The 20,424-nt window shown below is 38.6% G+C and overlaps 1 protein-coding gene and 1 non-coding gene across 10 annotated transcripts in view; both read right to left on the bottom strand.

Moving 5' to 3' along the window:
* Positions 1 to 3,731: 3,731 nt before the first annotated feature.
* Positions 3,732 to 20,424, bottom strand: part of PTPN13 (protein tyrosine phosphatase non-receptor type 13) — a 212,479-nt gene continuing 195,786 nt past the window's right edge. For 8 of the 9 annotated variants that reach the window (XM_061145595.1, XM_061145601.1, XM_061145594.1 and 5 more), the window contains 8 exons: positions 17,386 to 17,441; positions 16,042 to 16,145; positions 12,812 to 12,960; positions 12,093 to 12,183; positions 9,722 to 10,059; positions 7,290 to 7,505; positions 6,250 to 6,312; positions 3,733 to 4,415 (listed from right to left, as the gene is read on the bottom strand). In XM_061145595.1, coding sequence (XP_061001578.1) covers positions 4,320 to 4,415; positions 6,250 to 6,312; positions 7,290 to 7,505; positions 9,722 to 10,059; positions 12,093 to 12,183; positions 12,812 to 12,960; positions 16,042 to 16,145; positions 17,386 to 17,441 — 1,113 coding nt within the window. In that variant the 3' untranslated portion in view covers positions 3,733 to 4,319. Of the gene's footprint in view, positions 4,416 to 6,249; positions 6,313 to 7,289; positions 7,506 to 9,721; positions 10,060 to 12,092; positions 12,184 to 12,811; positions 12,961 to 16,041; positions 16,146 to 17,385; positions 17,442 to 20,424 lie in introns of all 9 variants that reach the window. The other variant, XM_061145598.1, reaches the window with a different exon arrangement.
* Positions 10,999 to 11,105, bottom strand: LOC133058942 (U6 spliceosomal RNA). The gene has a single exon (XR_009693450.1). It is a non-coding gene; the product is annotated as a U6 spliceosomal RNA (small nuclear RNA).

Here is a 20,424-nt window from a genome sequence, read left to right on the forward strand (position 1 = left end):
GAAGTGACTAAATGGATTAAAAAAAAAAAAAAAAAAAAGACACACATATATGCTACCTACAAGAAACTCACTTCAGATCTAAAGACATACACAGACTGAAAGCGAGGAGTGGAAAACAACAGAAAGCTGGGGCACCAGTACTTTGAAATCAAACAGGATAGACTTTAAAACAAAGATTGTAACAAGAGAAGGACATTACATAATGATTACATAAGATATCAATCCAACATAAAGATATAACAATTGTAAATATATATGCACCCAACATAGTGGCAGAAAGTGAAGAGGAATGAAGAGCCTCTTGAGTGAGGACAGTGAAAAAGCTGGCTTAAAACTCAACATTCTAAAACTAAGATCATGGTATCCGGTCCCATCATTTCATGGCAAAGAGAAGGGGAAAAAATGGAAACAGTAACAGATCTTATTTTCTTGGGCTCCAAAATTACTGCAGACAGTGACTGCAGCCATAAAATTAAAAGACGCTTGCTCCTTGGAAGAAAAGCTATGACAAACCTAGACAGCATATTAAAAAGAAGAGACATTACTTTGCTGACAAAGGTCCGTCTAGTCAAAGCTATGGTTTTCCCAGTAGTCATGTACGGATGTGAGAGTTGGACCATAAAGAAGGGTGAGTGCCAGAGAACTGACGCTTTCAAATTGTGGTGCTGGAGAAGACTCTTCAGAGTCCCTTGGACTGCAAGGAAATCAAACCAGACATCCTAAAGTAGATCAACCCTGAATATTCACTGGAAGGACTGATGCTGAAGCTGAAGCTTCAATACTTTGGCCACCTGATGTGAACAGCTGACTCTGGAAAAGACCCTGATGCTGGGGAAGACTGAAGGCAGGAGGAGAAAGGGAGGCAGAGGATAAGATGATTAGATAGCATCACCAACTCAATGGACATGAACCTGAGCAAACTCCGGGAGATAGTGAAGGACAGGGAATCTGGATAGGCATGCTGCACTTCACGGGGTCACAAAGAGTCAGACACGACTTAGTGACTGAACAACAACAACAAATAAGACCTGAAATCATAAAGCTTCTAGAAGAAAACATAGGTGGTATGTTTTTTGACACTGGTCTTAGCAATAATGTTTTGGATATGTCTCCTCAGGAAAGGGAAACAAAACCAAAAATACACAAATGGGACTACATCTGACATCATCACACTGTAGAATCAATCCCGGCAACTGTCTACTTCTGAACTTGTTTTCTTAAAGAAAAAAATCTCTAAATTGTGTAAGCCTGTTGATTTAGTTTTTGGTTGGTTGCAGTCAAGTGCAACTCCAAATTGATATATTAAAATTTAAATTGACTTTAAAATATTATGCAGGTCAATGCATAATTTGTTACATTTATCTCGACCATAACAAAGTACCTTGAATTATATAAAATGGGAATACATTCTTTCACTATCAAGATATCTGACTGAAGGGAAGCTTTTGTAAGTTGTTAATTTCTTGGATGTATTGCATTGCATTTAGGTAACTAGATATTTTAAAACCAAGAGATCTAACAGGCAACCTGGAACCACAGATGTGAACACCTGTCCTTTTCTCAATAACCATTTCTCTCCTTTTTATCGTAATACAGAAATAGTTCTACTAATACATATAACAAACTTGGGGACAAAAATGATACATCCAATCTTATAGTGCTCAGGATCATACTAAGATATACTTTGTAGAATATGCAACTTTAGTTCAGTTTTATAGATTCCATCACTACTTGTGCTTCTCCTTTTGTGTAGAGTTGTCCTGTCACTGGGATCAGCTGCTCAGCCAACTCATTTCGCAGCTTCTTTGTGCTCAGGGATGCTGTTTGACCAGTTCTTGCTGATAGAATGAGTGGCAGAAATGTGCTTTGCTTCCAGGCTGCCCAGCTCAAAAGATCCCCCATAGGCGTCCCTCCATAGCCTTTCCCCCTTTTCTGGCTGGGGGTATGGAGATGATTCTCACGATGACCTTGGAAACTCTGTGTTGATTACAGAAACTCCATCAGCCTGGGCTCCTACCAACTGGAGGGAGGAGAGGTAGTCTGCCGAGCTCTTCGCCTACCCAGAACTCTTAGATAAACTTCGGTTGTGTCTGAGCCATTCTGTTTGGGTGTATGTGTTCTGGTACTTAGCTATCTAACGTGTGTTAGGAGCCGCGTTGTAGTTATTCATTCGTTTGCTGAGTGCTTCCACGTGCCGCCCTGGTTCTGTGGCCTCAGCATGCTTTCTAAAGTGAAACTCACATTATCTTCCCCCAGTTTGCATTTCCTAGCTACGTTCTTTCCAGAAAAAGCATCCTTCTCCAGCTTTCCCCCGCCCATCTCTGTGGACTTCGGATGGGAGCTAATCACCGCCAGCTGTCCTGGCTCCCGGACCCCGCTGGCCTCCTTTCCTGTGCTTATTATGACCGGAAAACAAGGTCTCATGATTCCAGCCCACTCAGGAGTTTCCAAATAGCTTTTAAAGCAACAGAAACCCCCCCAACCCCCGACTCCAAATCTTTTACTACGACCCAGTCTGTAGAAACTGTTCTGATGGAAGTGGGAATGATGGTGATGAAGTATGCTTCTCTTGCTAGATTCAGAGCTACTTTCAAAAAGTGAAAGTGAGCTGAAAGTGTTCACTTTCAGGACTCTTTGTGACCCCATGGACTGCAGCCCACCAGGCTCCACTGTCCATGGGATTCTCCAGGGACGAATACTGGAATGGGTTGCATTCCCTTCTCCAGGGGATCTTCCTGACCCAGGGCTCGAACCTCGATCTCCTGCATTGCAGGCAGATTCTTTACCTTCTGAGTCACCAGGGTAGTCCTGCCACTTGTGAGGTAGGACTCAAACCTGCTGCTTGGTGAGGACTCAGCCATATCCCTGTGGACTTTCGCGCACTTCCTGATGTTGTCTTCTGCCTTTAAATAGCCTCAGCTCTTCAGGAGTAGTTCCCAGTAGATCTTGGGTAAGATCAGACATTCCAGTTAATTAGCTCAGAATCGGTCAATCCTATGAAGAGGAACCAGTTTCCAGGGTCTTGGGATGCTGTCACTCATGGCAGAGTGGAGGAATGCTGTCAGAACTAGGAGTTAGTGAAACACGTTCGGTAGCGAGAATCGGAAGTGGGTCCTTCAAAGCCGATCTCTTCCCTTTGTGCAGCATGCTAAGTCGCTTCAGTCATGTCTGACTCTTTGCGACCCTATGGACTATAGCCTCCCAGGCTTCTCTGTCCACGGGATTCTTCAGGCAGGAATACTGGAGTGGGTTGCTATGCCGTCCCTCTTGGGGGATCTTCCCCACTCAGGGGTCAAACCCAAGTCTCTTATGTCTCCTGCAATGGCAGGCAGGTTCTTTTCCACTAGCGCCGCCTGGGAAGCTGCTTCCTTCAGGCAGAATCAATATCAACCTCCCAGGAAGCATGATACTGTTTTCTTTCATTACCCCTTGTCAGCAAAATATTCTGAGTTTTGCAACAACTAGGACTTGAAAATTCTGATTCAGGTATCAGTTAGGCTTATGGGGAGGAGGCAGGAAGGGAGACTGAATTTCTTAGCCACTTTTAGTCAGTACCTGACTCTCACATCAGAAGCCTGCAGAAGATCTCCAGGGGTTCCAACAATAATCCCAGTCTCTGTGGTTGGCATGACTGGGACCAAATGGGGAGATGGGAAGTTGGAGTCCAGAAGTTCCTGCCTTCACAGGGTCCTAGATGTTGTTAAAAAACAGCACACTGAAAATGTTAGACTTGTTTGCACACACTTTTGGCTTGTTCATGTTTTAAGGTGTATTTTTATTTACAAAGTGAGCTGATGTATAACATGATGCAGTTACAAACATATTTGGTATCTCTATATTCATGGAAAAGTATATAAATATATTACAGGAAGTTCTAGATAGTAAACATTAGAAATTGATACAGTAAACGTTTGCTACCTTTTTTTCTATGCCAATATTACTGTCATTTAAAGCTTAAATACTGGCTTCAAGTATCCCCTATAAAATAGCTCTAGTTTTTAAAAAAATACTGGAAAATAATTTTGCTATAAACAAGATTGGTGCATGAAAAATAGACTGGATATGTCTATAATCAAATGCTGCCTTAATCATCCCTAAGATCTGCATTATTTAGTTAGTGTTAAAAAAATCTCTGATACTTATCACAGGTTGAAGCAGCTGTAAAAATACAGCATGTCACCATTATTTACTGTTATTAAGAACACCCCTCTAAGGTAGAGGAGAATAAGCATAATGAGGTTCTATGGACTTGCTGTCCTGTGACCTTTAAGTAGAGAGCAAAGAAAGGGACAGACATCCAGAAGGCTGTTCTTCTCATGTCATTTCAGAGGCTGGGGCTGCTCTTTTTGCTCTTCTTCAGCTTGAAGACGTGTCAGGACATAAAGGATGACTTGATAGCAGAAAATATATTGATCCTAGAGCCAAAAAAAAAAAAAAAAGAGAAGGAGAGCAGACTTTAGCTAAATAGTCTGAATAGATGATATATAGCTTCACCACTGTTGGAAGCGATGTTTGAGTAATTTTGAAAATATGGAAAAGCTGTGTTATAAGGTTGAAAGTAAAAGCAGGATACAGAATTGTGCAGTGTCATGAAAATGCCAAGGAACAGAAACCCGACTGACAAAATGTGGAAGGAAGAAGCCTGGGGGGCGGGTTGGGTGAGTGCTAACTGACGTTGTCTCTGATGGGTGGGCCACCTCTATTTTTTGTGCTTTGGTGATACTTGCGGTCCTCTGGTTTCTAACCCTGCACCCTCCTTCCCAGCAGCAGCCGGAGTGGTCCTTTAAGATGGGAGTTAGCTCACATCATTCCATACTGACAATCCGGTGATGCCTCCATCTCACTCAGACTTCGGAAGCCCCAAGCTCTGGCCCCATCACCTCCTCTCACACCTCCCCTCCTGCTCCCTCTGCCTCAGCCACACGGGTTGTGACTACTCTTGAACACAGAAGACACGCTCTGGAAGGTGATTCTGTCTGCCTGCAAGGTTTTTTCTCCCAGACATCCACATGACCGCCTGCTTCACGTCCTTCACATCTTTGCTCAAGGGGTTACATCCTCAGTGGTACCACTCTATGTAAAATATCACCCAGCCTGCCATGACTCATCCTCTACTCCACCCTTTTTCCTTCTAAAGCACTTATCACTTTCAAAGATCTTATATCATAACTTATATCTTAACTGAGTACAGTTAATGGATTTATTATCTGCCTTGTTCATCACCATCCACTAGAAGATCTTTTATTCTGGCAGAAGATCTTTGTTATTCATCTTATTCACTGACATGCTCCAAGCACCTAGAAGAGTGCCTGGCGTATAGTAGGCACTTAATAAATATCTGCTGAACAACTGAACTTCCTGGATCTAAAGAACAATTTTTTTAATATGTTTTTTTACCTAAAAAAAGTGACTATGAATCAGCTTAATATTTAGAAGAACTAATTTGAATTTAAAAGGTATATGAAAGGAAAGGTGGCAAGTTTTAATTTTAAAAATAGTAAACTTTTGTATTCTTTGGGAGGTAGAGAAATATAAATTAATAGATATATGAACACAGCTTCCACACCAGACCGGAAAAAAAAAAAAAAAGAGGAAAAAGAGAGAGAGGAAGAGAAGACCAGATGTATAGTGTGAATATATGTTGATATATATAGCTTCACCACTACTGGAAGTGATGTTTGAGCAATTTTGAAAATATGGAAAAATTGTTATAGGGTTGAATGTAAGACATGGGATACAGAATTGTGCAATGTATTCCCCTCCCAATATAAACAAAAAGGATAGTGGAACTACACAAGTGGACAGACACTCTACGTCATGTAGTCCCTGGGAAGGACCCATGTCTGCAGGTCAGTGGGTGATATAACCTATCTTTTGACTTTAGGTAAGAGAAATGAAAATGACCAAAGCACAGGATAAATGAACTCTTTTCCAAGCTAAGAACTCCAGACCTCCTTTCTGCCTTCAAGTCAATGGGGCTGAATCTATTCCCTCAGGAAAATTCTGTAGTAAAAATATTACCTTCTTTCTCTTTTTTAGGTTGGAATGGGGGAGGAAACGCCACTAATTACATGCTATTTTGTCCCACCTCAAATTTTTGCCCCCAATGTGCCATCCTATTCTCTGTAATCTATTCATTGTTGGTATTGCATTTTCTTGTTTTTTAAACTAAAAGGCTACATTGAAAATAGACAGCCCTAGAAATACTTTCACAAAAATCTTCATCAGAAGGTACGAGACGACACTCACCTCTGTCTGAACCATTCCGTGTCTCTGTAGTCTCATGCAGCGCACTAAGTCAGAGATGTCAAACTGCCAAAGGAAACAGTGTCTGTATGTTATATAAAAATGATAACTGACTTTGAACCCCAAAGATTCACCAAGGAGTGGCTTATATAGATTTCTTCAACCCAATCTCCTTTCCCTTCTATTAGTCTTGAGAAACTCTTCCAGACAAAATAAGTTGGTGAACTGACTTTGCCATCATTTGATAATTTTATTTATGATCTTTCTAAGAATCAGGAAGTTTATTCTATTAGAAAATCCCCAATAGGAATTCTCTTTCCTTTGGAACGTTACTTTCTAGTGTCTCCATTAACTATTTTTCCTATATTTTGCTGCTCAGAATAAAATACCTGATCTTTTTATATTCCCAAGGGAGAAACAGACTATTTTGCTTTGTCCTACTTAAATTATCATGAGAGTGTGAAGAGCAAGATAGTACGGTTCTTGGCAAATTCTTTAAGAGATAATGATTAGTTACACTTTATGTATAGGAAGATATCATAACATTTTAAGCATGACTTATACTAATTTAGGTTTTAAGTAAGATTATACTTATTAACTTTGCTTATTTAGTAGTAATTTGAAAAATCAGGAGTAATTGCTTATAGATAGACAATTCAGTATCAATTTGTATAATAAAGTATGTGTTTCTCACCTATAGGTAACAATAACAACAACAAAATAAAACTTTTTCATTTCAAAGATACACTTTCTTTGGCGCTTCAGTATTTCTGTCTCTAAAAGTGTGATAACAGCAACGAATATCTTACACAAGTCTAAAGACTATACAGAGTAAAAATGCAATACCACATAAGGGGCTTTAAATACATGGTTAAAAAAATCCCAGTAAAACAAATGTAAGTTTGGAATATTATTTTCTTCTTGATTATGCCCTATGCAGTTTTGAAAGTTTACTAAAATACAATTCTATGTAGTAAGAAAACTGTCATTCATACAAACTAATGAATAAAAAATTCTGAGATCACAACACATCCTGTACTCACTTCAAGATCTTGACTGATTAGTCCTAGAACCACATCTATGCATATCAGGGTCCCTGAACGTCCAATGCCCGCGCTGCAGTGTGTGATGATTGGGCCCGATCTGTGAACATGTCTCATGTAGGAGATAAACGTCAACAAGTCGTCTGGCTGGGAAGGTGTATCGTGGTCTGGCCAGGCAGTAAAATTCAGATGAGAAATATGTCGTACTTCTCCTGTCTGAAATTGTACAACAGAATAAGTAGATAAAGGTGTACTATGTCGTTCACATATAATTAATTCTTATTATTTTGTCCTTTTAAATTTTGCCTGGTCTGTTGGATTAGATCCAGATAAAAATGGAAGAGACAAAGAGACTCCATCAGACAACACATGGAGGACCTTTATAAAGGAGGTTACTAGATTGTGGTATGGCAGAAACCCACACAACATTGTAAAGCAATTATCCTCCAATGAAAAATAAAAAAGGTTACTAGATCCATACTTTAAATATTGGTAAAAACTACTTTTTGGAAACCCTAAAAGCAAATTATGTTTTGTTATGAATAACAACCTTTTTTTAAAAAAAAATGACCCCTTTTCAAATTCACTCAGGTAAAAGCCACAGTCATTGCAGGGGCTTAAAAGCCCTACAGATGTGGTCCGGCTTCCTCTCACACCTAACCTCTTTCTCCTGGCCACTTTGCTCCAGCATAGGGCCCTCTTGGTTCTTTAAAAACACTAGGCACAGTCTTGTCTCAGGGCCTTTGCACTTGCTCTTTCTGACTGAAACGGTTCATTCCCCACAATGTCCCCGTGATGGTGTTTTTCTCATAGCATCAGTATCAGTATCATAACATCAGTATCTTATTAGAAATTACTTTCCATGAGGTCAGCAATTTCCTTTGGTTGTATGATTAACTTCTGAATCCCCAGATTCTATAAAAAAGTCTAAGCTCTATAAACGTGTTGATTAAATAAGTCGTTTAAGAAATATCAAACAATTGTGCTAGCATACTGGAGTGGAAGCCTGGAGTGCTGCAGTCCATGGAGTTGCAAAGTCAGACATGACTGAGAGACTGAACTGAACTGGAGTCGATAGCGAATGATTCCCTTCTCCACGGGATCTTCCTGACCCAGGGATCAAACCTGGGTCTCCCACACGGCAGGCAGGTTCTTTACCATCTCAGGCACCAGGCATTACCCCAAGTAATGAGTTCAGTTCAGCTCAGTTCAGTTGCTCAGTCATGTCCAACTCTTTGCGACCCCATGAACCACAGCACGCCAGGCCTCCCTGTCCATCACAAACTCCCGGAGTTTACTCAAACTCATGCCCATCGAGTCGGTGATGCCATCCAGCCATCTCATCCTCTGTCGTCCCCTTCTCCTCCTGCCCCCAATCCCTCCCAGCATCAGGGTCTTTTCCAATGAGTCAACTCTTCGCATGAGGTGGCCAAAGTATTGGAGTTTCAGCTTCAACATCAGTCCTTCTAATCAAATAGGCTGGTGTAAATGAATACAGAGGTATAATCTTTGTAAAATCACGAATTAGAAATCATGAAGGAAATTCTCAGGCTCTGTTTACATGCCACCAACATGAGTCAATAAACTTTGTTTCTATGAAAATAAAATTATTCTTTAACAAAGTTAAAACTCCAATAGGAGACAAATTACTCAAACCAAGTTAGCATTACTGGGTGGAGGAAGGAAAAAATGTGAGGGTGTGTGGAGGTGAAGAAGGAGTAGAAGCTTAACTTCAGGTATAACCACTTATCTAACTCAAGATAATTTGTTCAGTGCTTAGGTGGAGCAATCGGAATTACCTGATTAACAAACACGTATGCTACAATTGTCCCTATATTAAAAGATGTTGTCTTTGTAGGGGATTATTTTCCATGTGGAGATTTTTTTTAAAAAAGTTTTCTTGAGCATACTTAGAGGTTTGACCTTTAAAAAAAAAAACAGAGTTTCTAGCACATAGTTTCTGAGCTGTTCTGTGCTATCACACCAAGCAAAGGATGATGGTTGATTCTGTAAAAGTCCTGCATTTCCATTTTCATTTTAATACAGTATATACTGGAGGAAGGGCTTCCCTGGGGGTTCAGTGGTAAAGAATCCACCTGCCAATGCAGGACATGTGAGTTTGATCCCTGGGTTAGGAAGATCCCCTGGTGAAGGAAATGGCAACCCTCTGCAGTATTCCTGCCTGGGAGATCCCATGGACAGAGGAGTCTGGCAGGCTACAGTCCAGGGGGTTGCAAAAGAGTTGGACATGACTTAGTCACTAAACAACTTATTGGAGGAAACTTGCAGAATTCATGATGAGGGTCACAGTAAAGTTTCTGTTAGATTAAAAATAATAGGTGGAATTAGTTCCACTGAAATGGGACTCAAATCATTAGCTTTTATTCAGAGAAAGACACTGATGTAATCATGGAGAGACTGAACCCACGCACCTGAATGTCTTCCAGGGTCATTGCCCTCACCACGAAGCCCTTCAGCTGCTGCACTCTCATGAGAGCCAGTCGAAGTCTGTCGCTGACCATGGTCGATTTGCCTAGGACGTTAGGCCAATAGCGCTGGCATTTGACTTTTTCCCCTTCTACTTCTTGGGTCATCATGGCTATCACTGTGGAGTTCTGTTCCCAAATCATCTGCCAGAAATCTCCAACGGTTGTTGGGAGAGGTCCTTGGCAGGCGATGTAGACAAACTCTTCTCTCCCCACTGGTATCTTGATGAAGCTGGCGTTGATATATCCACCTTCATCTCCCAGAGGCACTCTGGTAGCATCATCTGTGAATTTCCCATCACAATACACAGTCATCTATATCATGCATTTCTAAACAAGAGCCTCATAGACTAGGTGAGTCAAAGATTGAGACTTTCCTCATAACCATAGATGAAATCACAAACATATTTTACTAAAGGCATATTTTCAACATGTAGGACAATGAAATAATTTTGTACATTTCCCTCATGTTGCAAGTATATTTAAGATGTAACTCAGTGAGTTTCCCCCCAAAGTACTTATTACAAATATGATTGGCACAATTAATGCTTGCTTATCTAATTTTATTCCTTTAAATAAGCAGCCAAAATAATAAACTAATGCAATAAATAAAAAGGTAGGCTGCTTCATTCTCCAGGCATTGTAATTTCATATAGTCAAAACATAAATTTTCAAAGCAGGTTCCCCAGTGAGAAGTTTATATAAGCCATGTTCTTTTTAAAATTTATCTTTTATTGAAGGATAATTGCTTTGCAGAATTTTGCTATTTTCTGTCAAACCTCATCATGAAGCAGCCATAGGTATACATACATCCCCTCCGTTTTGAACTCCCTCCCGTCTCCCTCCCCATCCCACCCCCTAGGTTGATGCAGAGCCCCTGTCTGAGTTTCCTGAGCCAGACAGCAAATTCCTGTTGGCCATTTATTTTACATATGGTGATGTAAGTTTCCATGTTACTTTTTCCATACATCTCACCTTCTCCTGCCCTCTCCCCATGTCCATAAGTCTATTCTCTATGTCTGTTTCTCTATTGTTGCCCTGTAAATAACTTCTTCAGTACCATTTTTCTAGATTCCGTTTGTATGTGTCAGAATACAGATAAATAAGATAAATATCTTTCTCTTTCTGACTCACTTCACTCTGTATAATAGGTTCTAGGTTCATCCACCTCATTAGAACAGACTCAAATGCGTTCCTTTTTATGGCTGAGTAATAGTCCATTAAAAAACAGGGAATGCTTCACGAATTTGCATGTCATCCTTGCTCAGGGGCCATGCCAATCTTCTCTGTATCGTTCCAATTTTAGTATATGTGCTGCTGAAGTGAGCACTATATAAGCCATCTTATCCAAGAGAATTAATTTGTATGTACTTAACATTGGAAGTAATTTCTAGTTTAAATATTCACAAATTTAACTGGTTATTTCTGTGATTGCCAAATTGTACTTTACGTCAAACCATGCTCTATTCCATTTTTATTTTATTTATTCTATTTAAAAATTTTGTCTAAGATTCATTCTTTTTAAAAAAATTTTCTTGAAATGCATTTGATTTATAAGAAATTAAACTCTTAAAGGAAGTTTTTCTAAATGAATTTTGTATCTTCTACCCTGACTGAAAAAATTCAATTGTGTTACCTTTATTGCATGTTTGTCATGATTGGTTCTGTTATTTATCTTTGAAGTTATAACTTCCTGGCAAAGATAAGGTCAATGTGTCATGTGATATAATTAAATATGCCAATATATGTAAACATGACTCCTGATTATTATAAGAAGTTGCTAGATGTTAGTATTTTAGTTATATACACATATTCATATATATTTTTAAAAAGTCACATGTTGATTGGTGAAATGGGATGTGTAAAAAGGATCACTAGTTTTTCCATGTGGTATGTGAAACAATTCACAGGACAATGCAACTTGGTAGTCCCACACTGGCCACATGCACATACACAACTGTTATGGACCACAGACATTTCTCTGTGCTTAAAATGTGGAATATATAGATCTGACTATGATACATGAACTAAGAAATTGCTTATCCAGAAGCCATTTAATACTTTTAGAAAGACCTTAAAAATTCATGAATGTCTGAAGATACATTTAAGATTCCCCTAATCAGTTTTCAGAATACATAGAAACTTTTAAAAGAGTTCACACTATATATATAAATTTATTTGTTACTGATGTAAATCTCTGGATGTATGTCTCTGTGTGTGTGCACACTTATGTGAGTGATAAACTAGCACGTTAAGTTTTAAACTGGTTAAAATTATATTACACATACATTTTATTTGAAACCAAATTGGAACTTACAGGGCAGTATATTTTTATATCGGTTCTTCCTTCTGTTTTCCTTCGTCTGTCCAATTAGACATTGATCCAAAGGTTTTAATTCTTGAAGATTCTGTTAAAAATAGAAATAAAATTAAATTTGAGATAAACAGTAATTCATTGTAACGATTGCAAATGCTTTAAATGTACAGGCAGCAAAACTGACTATTGATTAGGGCAAACTTTGTTTAGAAATTTGTCCTGTTAATACAAATCAGCCTAAAATCCCAGTACTAAATCAATAAACTGTTGCAAATGATGCATTACATCTATAGTGTATTAACTATGAAGTTTAGTGGATGGTTAGAATTGATACTTGGCTTTTTAAAAAAACTCTTCATCTTAATATAAGGATATTCTTCAAGGAGATTTATCAAGCTCCAAAATGTCTAAAGAGATTCCTTTAAATTATTCTATTAGGATTCTAATCAGAAAAATTAATTTACGGCTAGAAATGAATGGCAACCCACTCCAGTATTCTTGCCTGGAAAATCCCATGGACAGAGGAGCTTGGCAGGGTTACAGTTCATGCGGTCGCAAAGACTCAGACACGATTGAGTGACTGAGGATGCTAGAAATGACTAGATGGTGTTTTATAGTTGGAGGTTGTAAAGAAGCAGACATTTTCAAATTTTTCAAAATTTCTCTTAACCTTGCATAAAACTTCGTCTGAGAAAGAACCACTGTCAGAAGCTCATTACCTCCAGCTCCTTAGATGGGATTCCTTGGTCGAGTAAACCCCGCAACATTCGAATGACTGACTTCAGCTTGGCACCAGTGTATTTCCCGGAGGGAAGCACTTTGACGATGGGGAGTGTGGTGAGTTCCTCATTTGTCAGAAAGGGATGCTCTAAAAAGAAGACACCAGTTAATTAAAAAAAATTCCCCCAGAACTAATTTAGCCAATAAGAGAACTAATTTGAGCTTATCCTCACCTCATCTGGTTTTTACAAAAGTTGAGAGTATTGGAATTAATAAGGCAATAGAATTAGCAGGTAGGCAGATATCTACAATAAACAAAGGGAAATCCTGGTCATAGCAAGATCCTTGTACCCAACTTTCAAGGGAACTCCTTGCTGAATGTTTGGAGTTCTTCAGGGCTCTTGACTCTCAATTACTTAAACGTTTCTAAAGGAGTTTAAACTGTTTCTGTTTCTCTGGATTCAAATGGCACTGTTTACTTGATAAAAATGTATTTAGTCCTGTTTTTACTTTGCATTTAAATCGGCTTCCAAGCACATGGAAGAAAAATGAAGAAGGGATGCTCCAGAAATTCCTTACAAGGGAACACTGCCCTGGAAACACTGATTTTTCCTCCTCTACCCATCCCTGGTACTCGGTGCCACTATCTCTGGCATTTGATAGTGTTCTCCGCGCAAATGAAATCCTTAGGGTCTTTAGAAGTTTATCAAACAAGTGATATCAGCGTCTAAGGAAGTGGTGTGTGTCTAATTTAGTATCTGCACTGTCTATGGAAACTGCTGATAACAGAAGACAACTGTTATCTGGGAAAAAATGTAGGAGAGACTTCTTGCTATAGTCTGCACAAGTGTAGCTTTAATTACATCAATCAGTTGATAGGAGGATTTTGATGATGCAGCTACTATGCAAGCAACAGTAATTCCAGGCACTGCCGGGGGATACTCAAGAAGCTTAACGTCTGTCTAGGGTGCAGGCTAGTTGTGAATACAAAATTCAATCATACGAAATAACTGCGAACTTTTACAAGACTGAGTGTGAATGCAACAGGAGCTCAGAGGCTGGAGGGATGAACCTGTGCTACAGGATTTTAGCATTTCCTTTGATACCAACAATCTACCTAAATCAAAAAAGTATTAATTCAACTTCTTTAGTTTCTTTCAACAATGACTTCAAATTATAAAACCATGCTGTTATAACATTTCCTTACATGATAAAAGAGAAGTTTAACACTAGATGAAACTTTATTGCTCTGTTAGCTCAGATTAAAAGAAAGAGGCAGTAAGAATGAGGACAGACCAATTGATTTTTGCTCTTAAACATTTTCCTGTCTTTCAGCTGTTCTTCCTACTTTGCTATAAATAAAAGGTGGTCCTTGACTTCTTATTCCAAGATGGCAAAATTTTGATTTTGTATTTCTATGTGTCTATACAAAAGATCAGTTTTCATTCCAATCCCAAAGAAAGGCAGTGCCAAAGAATGCTCAAACTACTGCACAATTGCACTCATCTCACACGCTAGTAAAGTAATGCTCAAAATTCTCCAAGCCAGGCTTCAGCAATATGTGAACTGTGAACTTCCAGATGTTCAAGCTGGTTTTAGAAAAGGCAAAGGAACCAGAGATCAAATTGCCAACATCCGCTGGATCATCGAAAAAGCAAGAGAGTTCCAGAAAAACATCTATTTCTGCTTTATTGACTATGCCAAAGCCTTTGACTGTGTGGATCACAATAAACGGTGGAAAATTCTGAAAGAGATGGGAATACCAGACCATCTGACCCACCTCTTGAGAAACCTATATGCAGGTCAGGAAGCAACAGTTTGAACTGGAGATGGAACAACAGACTGGTTCTAAATAGGAAATGGAGTACATCAAGGCTGTATATTGTCACCCTGCTTATTTAACTTATATGCAGAGTATATCATGAGAAACGCTGGGCTGGAAGAAGCACAAGCTGGAATCAAGATTGCTGGGAGAAATATCAATAACCTCAGATATGCAGATGACACCATCCTTATGGCAGAAAGTGAAGAGGAACTAAAAAGACTCTTGATGAAAGTGAAAGAGGAGAGTGAAAAAGTTGGCTTAAAACTCAACATTCAGAAAACTAAGATCATGGCATCTGGTCCCATCACTTCATGGCAAATAGATGGGCAAACAGTGGAAACAGTGTCAGACTTTATTTTTGTGTGCTCCAAAATCACTGCAGATGGTGATTGCAGCCATGAAATTAAAAGATGCTTACTCCTTGGAAGGAAAGTTATGACCAACCTAGATAGCATGCTAAAAAGCACAGACACTACTTTGTCAACAAAGGTCCGTCTGGTCAAGGCTGTGGTTTTTCCAGTGGTCATGTATGGATGTGAGAGTTGGACTGTGAAGAAAGCTGAGAGGTGAAAAATGGATGCTTTTGAACTGTGGTGTTGGAGAAGACTCTTTTTTTTTTTTTTTCCATTTATTTTTTATTAGTTGGAGGCTAATTACTTTACAATATTGTAGTGGTTTTTGCCATACATTGACATGAATCAGCCATGGACTTACATGTGTTCCCCATCCTGATCCCTCTTCCCACCTCCCTCCCCACCCCATCCCTCTGGGTCTTCCCAGTGCACCAGCCCCAAGCACTTGTCTCATGTATCCAACCTGGGCTGGTGATCCCTTGGACTGCAAGGAGATCCAACCAGTCCATCCTAAAGGAGATCAGTCCTGTGTGTTCATTGGAAGGACTGATGCTGAAGCTGAAACTCCAATACTTTGGCAACCTCATGCGAAGAGCTGACTCATTGGAAAAGACCTTGATGCTGGGAGGGACTGGGGGCAGGATGAGAAGGGGACGACAGAGGATGAGATGGCTGGATGGCATCACCGACTCGATGGACATGAGTTTGGGTAAACTCCGGGAGTTGGTGATGGACAGGGAGGCCTGGCGTGCTGCGATTCATGGGGTTGCAAAGAGTCGGACACAACTGAGTGACTGAACTGAACTGAACTGATACATCTATTTACATGTATTATTCCAAGCCACTGACAGTTTTATTCTAATAACTGTGCAAAAAATCTGGTCATATAAATGAACGTTGATGTTTGTGTATGTGATTTAACTTTATGTATAGAATCTAATAATGTAGACCTATGGTGAAATAACATATCTATATATTCTGAAAACTAATTCTCAAACACTTATTTTTTCTATCTATTGTTTTGATTAAAAGCTGCTAATAAATTTCTTGCCTTTATTGGAATCTTCATGTTCTGTTGTTTCTATTGGCAATTCATCACTTCCCCATGTTATTTCATCATCCTCAGTCTTCTTTTCTTCTGACTTTTGAATTAAGCTATGACAACAAAAACAAATTTATAATATATTCTTCAGTTTCCGCACCAAAATAAATTTAAATACTATGTCCTTGAACCACACATTTCCACCACAATTATTACTGTATTTAATAATTTTAATAATTAAAAATAATCCCTGGGTTGGGAAGATCCCCTGGAGAAGGAAATGGCAACCCACTCCAGTACTCTTGCCTAGAAAATCCAATGGATGGAGGAGTCTGGTGGGCTACAGTCCATGGAGTCGCAAAGAGTTGGACATGACTGAGCGACTTTACTTTTCACTATTACTTAGTTTACATTAAGAAAGAAATAATATCAGTGACTATGATTTTATAATCCTTCATGATTTCAGAGATTTTAAAATTTCAAAAGTGTTTCCAAGAATTGGGAACATGTTAAAAAAATCTATATGTTAATAATGTTTTCAGTTGCCACTTGAAGAAATTATATACTAATTTACTGTTGTTCCCCCTTCCCTGCCAAACAGGGAAAAGCCTGTGTCTTCTAAATACTGGTAGTTGGCCCAGATATTTGCTAATCTTTTAAGTATAAAACCATGCACTTCTACATTAATAGGGTCAAGAGTCAGATACCACTGAAGTGACTTAGCATGCATTGACTTTACTTAGTGAAAAATTCACTGTCAATTTGCAAATAACTCCCTTCGACTGCTTGGTTATCATTTAACACGAAGTAAAATTCACATACAACCGCTCTGCTGGCCAACAATATATATAACTTTTCCTGATACATCATTTAGTGTTACAAAAAAAAAGATCTTACATTAGAAACTGTTTTCAACAGGAAAAACATTTGTGGGGGTTACTTCTTTTATTTTCTTACCTGCTCTGGTTTTATTAAGGAATGAAATTTGTGAGGTATAGAAAAATAGAGAAGTAGAAAAATAAGCTGCCTATAAATATACCAGGAGAAGATACTATTATCACTGTATCTTCTTGTAGACCCTTCTTGAATTCTTTCTGATGGTGAAGAGAATATATTGCTTTTTTTGGGAGCAATGTTATAATAAACACATTGTCACATGTCACTAGAACCGCCTTGTAACAACATTTTTAAAACATTAAAAATTTTCAACTGTAGTTTCATAATTTACTCAACAAGTCTCATTTTATAGGAGAAGATAAATTGACTTAAAAATCAACATCTAAATGGAAATCTTCAGAGTGCTTCTAAAAAAAGAATGAAATTGTTACAGATACTTGAAAATTATTTTCTTACCTTTCACTTTTACCTTTTTCTTCACAATGCTCTTCACAGCCATTCATTTTGGTAGACTACGATAAAGAGAAATCAGTATCAAAATAGCCTACTATAAAAAAAAAAACTATCTTATATAATGTTCAATTTTTCCCTATTATTTCCAATGTTTCCTGTTATTGTTCATCCTCATGTTACAAAGACAACATGATATTCAGTTAACACATTCCAAACTGCGGCTGAGGCATCCACAGTGGCTCAAGAATTATTGCTAGTTCCATTTACCCATGTTCACATTCATTTTGGTTTTTCATTTCTTACATGGGCGCTATGAATGTACAGAGGTAAGGAAAAAGAAAAAGGAAAACCTAAGGTAATGATTGTTTACATGTGCACTTGTGACATGTTTTTAAACAGTGACCAAAACTATCCTAAAGAAAAAGAAATGCAAGAAGGCAAAGTGGTTGTCTAAGGAGGCTTTACAAACAGCTTAGGAAAGAAGAAAAGTGAAAGGCAAGGGAGAAAAGGAAAGATATAACCAATTGAATGTAGAGTTCTAGAGGACAGCAAGGAGAGATAAGAAGGTGTTCTTAAATGAACAATACAAAGAAACAGAGGAAAACAATCAAATGGGAAAGATTAGAGATCTCTCAAGAAAACTGGAGACATCAAGGGAACATTTCATGCAAGGATGGGCATGATAAAGAACAGAAACAGCAAGGACCTAACAGAAGCAGAAGAGATTAAGAAGGGATGATAAGAATACACAGAAGAACTATACAAAAAAGATCTTAATGACCCAGATAACCACCATGGTATGGTCACTCACCTACAGCCAGACATCCTGGAGTGTGACGTCAAGTGGGCCTTAGGAAGCATTACTATGAATAAAGCTAGTGGAGGTGATGGGATTTCAGCTGAGCTATTTAAAATTCTAAAAGATGATGCTGTTTATGTGCTGTACTCAATACTCAGCAAATATGGAAAACTCAGCAGTGGCCACAGGACTAGGAAAGGTCAATTTTCATTCTAATCCCAAAGAAGGGCAATGCCAAAGAATGTTCGAACTACTGTACTATTATTGTGCTCATTTCACATGATAGTAAGGTTATGCTTAAAATCCTTCAAACTAGGCTTCAGCAGTATGTGAACTGAGCTCTTCCAGATGTACAGGTTGGATTTAGAAAAGGCAGAGAGCCAGAGATCAAATTGCCAACATTTTGGATCACAGCGAAAGCAAGAGAATTCCAGAAAAACACCTACTTCTGCTTCATTGACTACGTGAAAGCCTTTAACTGTGTGGATCAAAACAAACTGTGGAATATTCTTGAAGAGATGGGAATACCAGATCACTTTATCTGTCTCCTGAGAAACCTGTATGTGGGTCAAGAAGCAACAGTTAGAACCGGATGTGGAACAACAGACTGGTTCCAAATTGGGAAAGCAGTATGTCAAGGCTGTATACTGCCACCCTGCTTATTTAATTTATATGCAGAGCACATTATGAGAAATGCCAGGATGGATGGATTACAATTAGAATCAAGACTGCCTGGAGAAATATCAACAACTTCAGATATGCAGATGATATCACTCCAACGGCAGAAAGTAAAGAGGAACCAGAGAGCCTCTTGATGAGGGTGAAAGAGGAGTGAAAACTGACTTGAAACTCAACATTCAAAACTCTAAGAGTTCATTTCATGGCAAATAGAATGGGAAAGAGTGGAAACAGTGACAGACTTTATTTTCTTGGGTTCCAAAATCACTGTAGATGGTGACTGCAGCCATGAAATTAAAAGATGCTTGCCCCATGGGAGGAAAGCTATGACAAACCTAGGCAGCGTATTAAAAAGCAGGGACATCACTTTGACAACAAAGGTCTATATAGTCAAAGCTATGTTTTTTCCAGCAGTCATGTACAGATAGATGTAAGAGTTGGACCATAAAGAAAGCAAAGTGCCGAAGAACTGATACTTTCAAACTGTGGTGCTGGAGAAGATTCTTGAGAGTCCTTTGGACTGCAAAGAGATCAAACTAGTCAATCTTAAAGGAAATCAACCCTGAATATACATTAGAAGGACTGATGCTGAAGTTGAAGCTCCAATACTTTGGCCACTTGATGTGAAGAGCCGACTCACTGGAAAACACCCTGATGCTGGCAAAGATTGAAGGCAGGAGGAGAAGGGGATGACAGAAGATGAGATCGTTGGATAGCTTCACTAACTAAGTGGACATGAGTTTGAGCAAACTCTGGGAGACAGTGGAGGACAGAGGAGCCTGGCATGCTGCAGTCTATGCAGTTGCAGAGTCAGACATGACTTAGCAACTGAACAACAGTTTAAAATCTAAAATTTTCAATGTGTTAAATTACCTTGCCCATTTATTTATTAAAAAATATTTTTTAAATTGAAGTTCAGTTGATTTGCAATGTTGTGTTAGTTTTTGATGTGCAACAAAGTGATTCAGTTATATACATACAAAAATATATATATCTATAAACACATACAAAACTACACTTTTACATATTATTTTCCATTATAGTTTATTACATGATACTGAATACAGTTCCTTGTGCTATATAATAGGTCTTTGTTGTTATGTATTCTATATATAAAAGTCAGTATCTGTCCATCTTAAACTAAGTAATCCCAACTCCCAACCCCTTTCTCCTTTGGTAACCATAAGTTTATTTTATCTGTGAGTTTGTTTCTATCTTGTAAGTTCACTTGTATCATACTTCAGATTGCACACATAAGTGATACCACATTCGCCCTTTTAGTTTTAAAGTAAGGGGTATCTCTCTAGGGAACACAAATTAATTAGTTCATAGCTAGTCCCAGAGACCCAAGTCTTGAAGAAGCATTTTGCTACACTCAGAAGAAGATGCCAAGTGGCATTTTTACATGGTTAATCTTACATCTCAATCTTCATCAGAACAATCTTAAATGGGAAATTCCTTTCATTTCAAGACTTTGCATTGTCTGACTTCTGTCTACCTCTATATTCCATCTGGTTTTACTCTCGCCTTCCCTAACTAGACTTAACTGATGGGCCTTTCTTGAG

The sequence above is a fragment of the Dama dama genome, chromosome 6 (genome assembly GCF_033118175.1).
Source record: "Dama dama isolate Ldn47 chromosome 6, ASM3311817v1, whole genome shotgun sequence".
In the NCBI taxonomy this organism is placed as follows: Eukaryota; Metazoa; Chordata; class Mammalia; order Artiodactyla; family Cervidae; genus Dama; species Dama dama.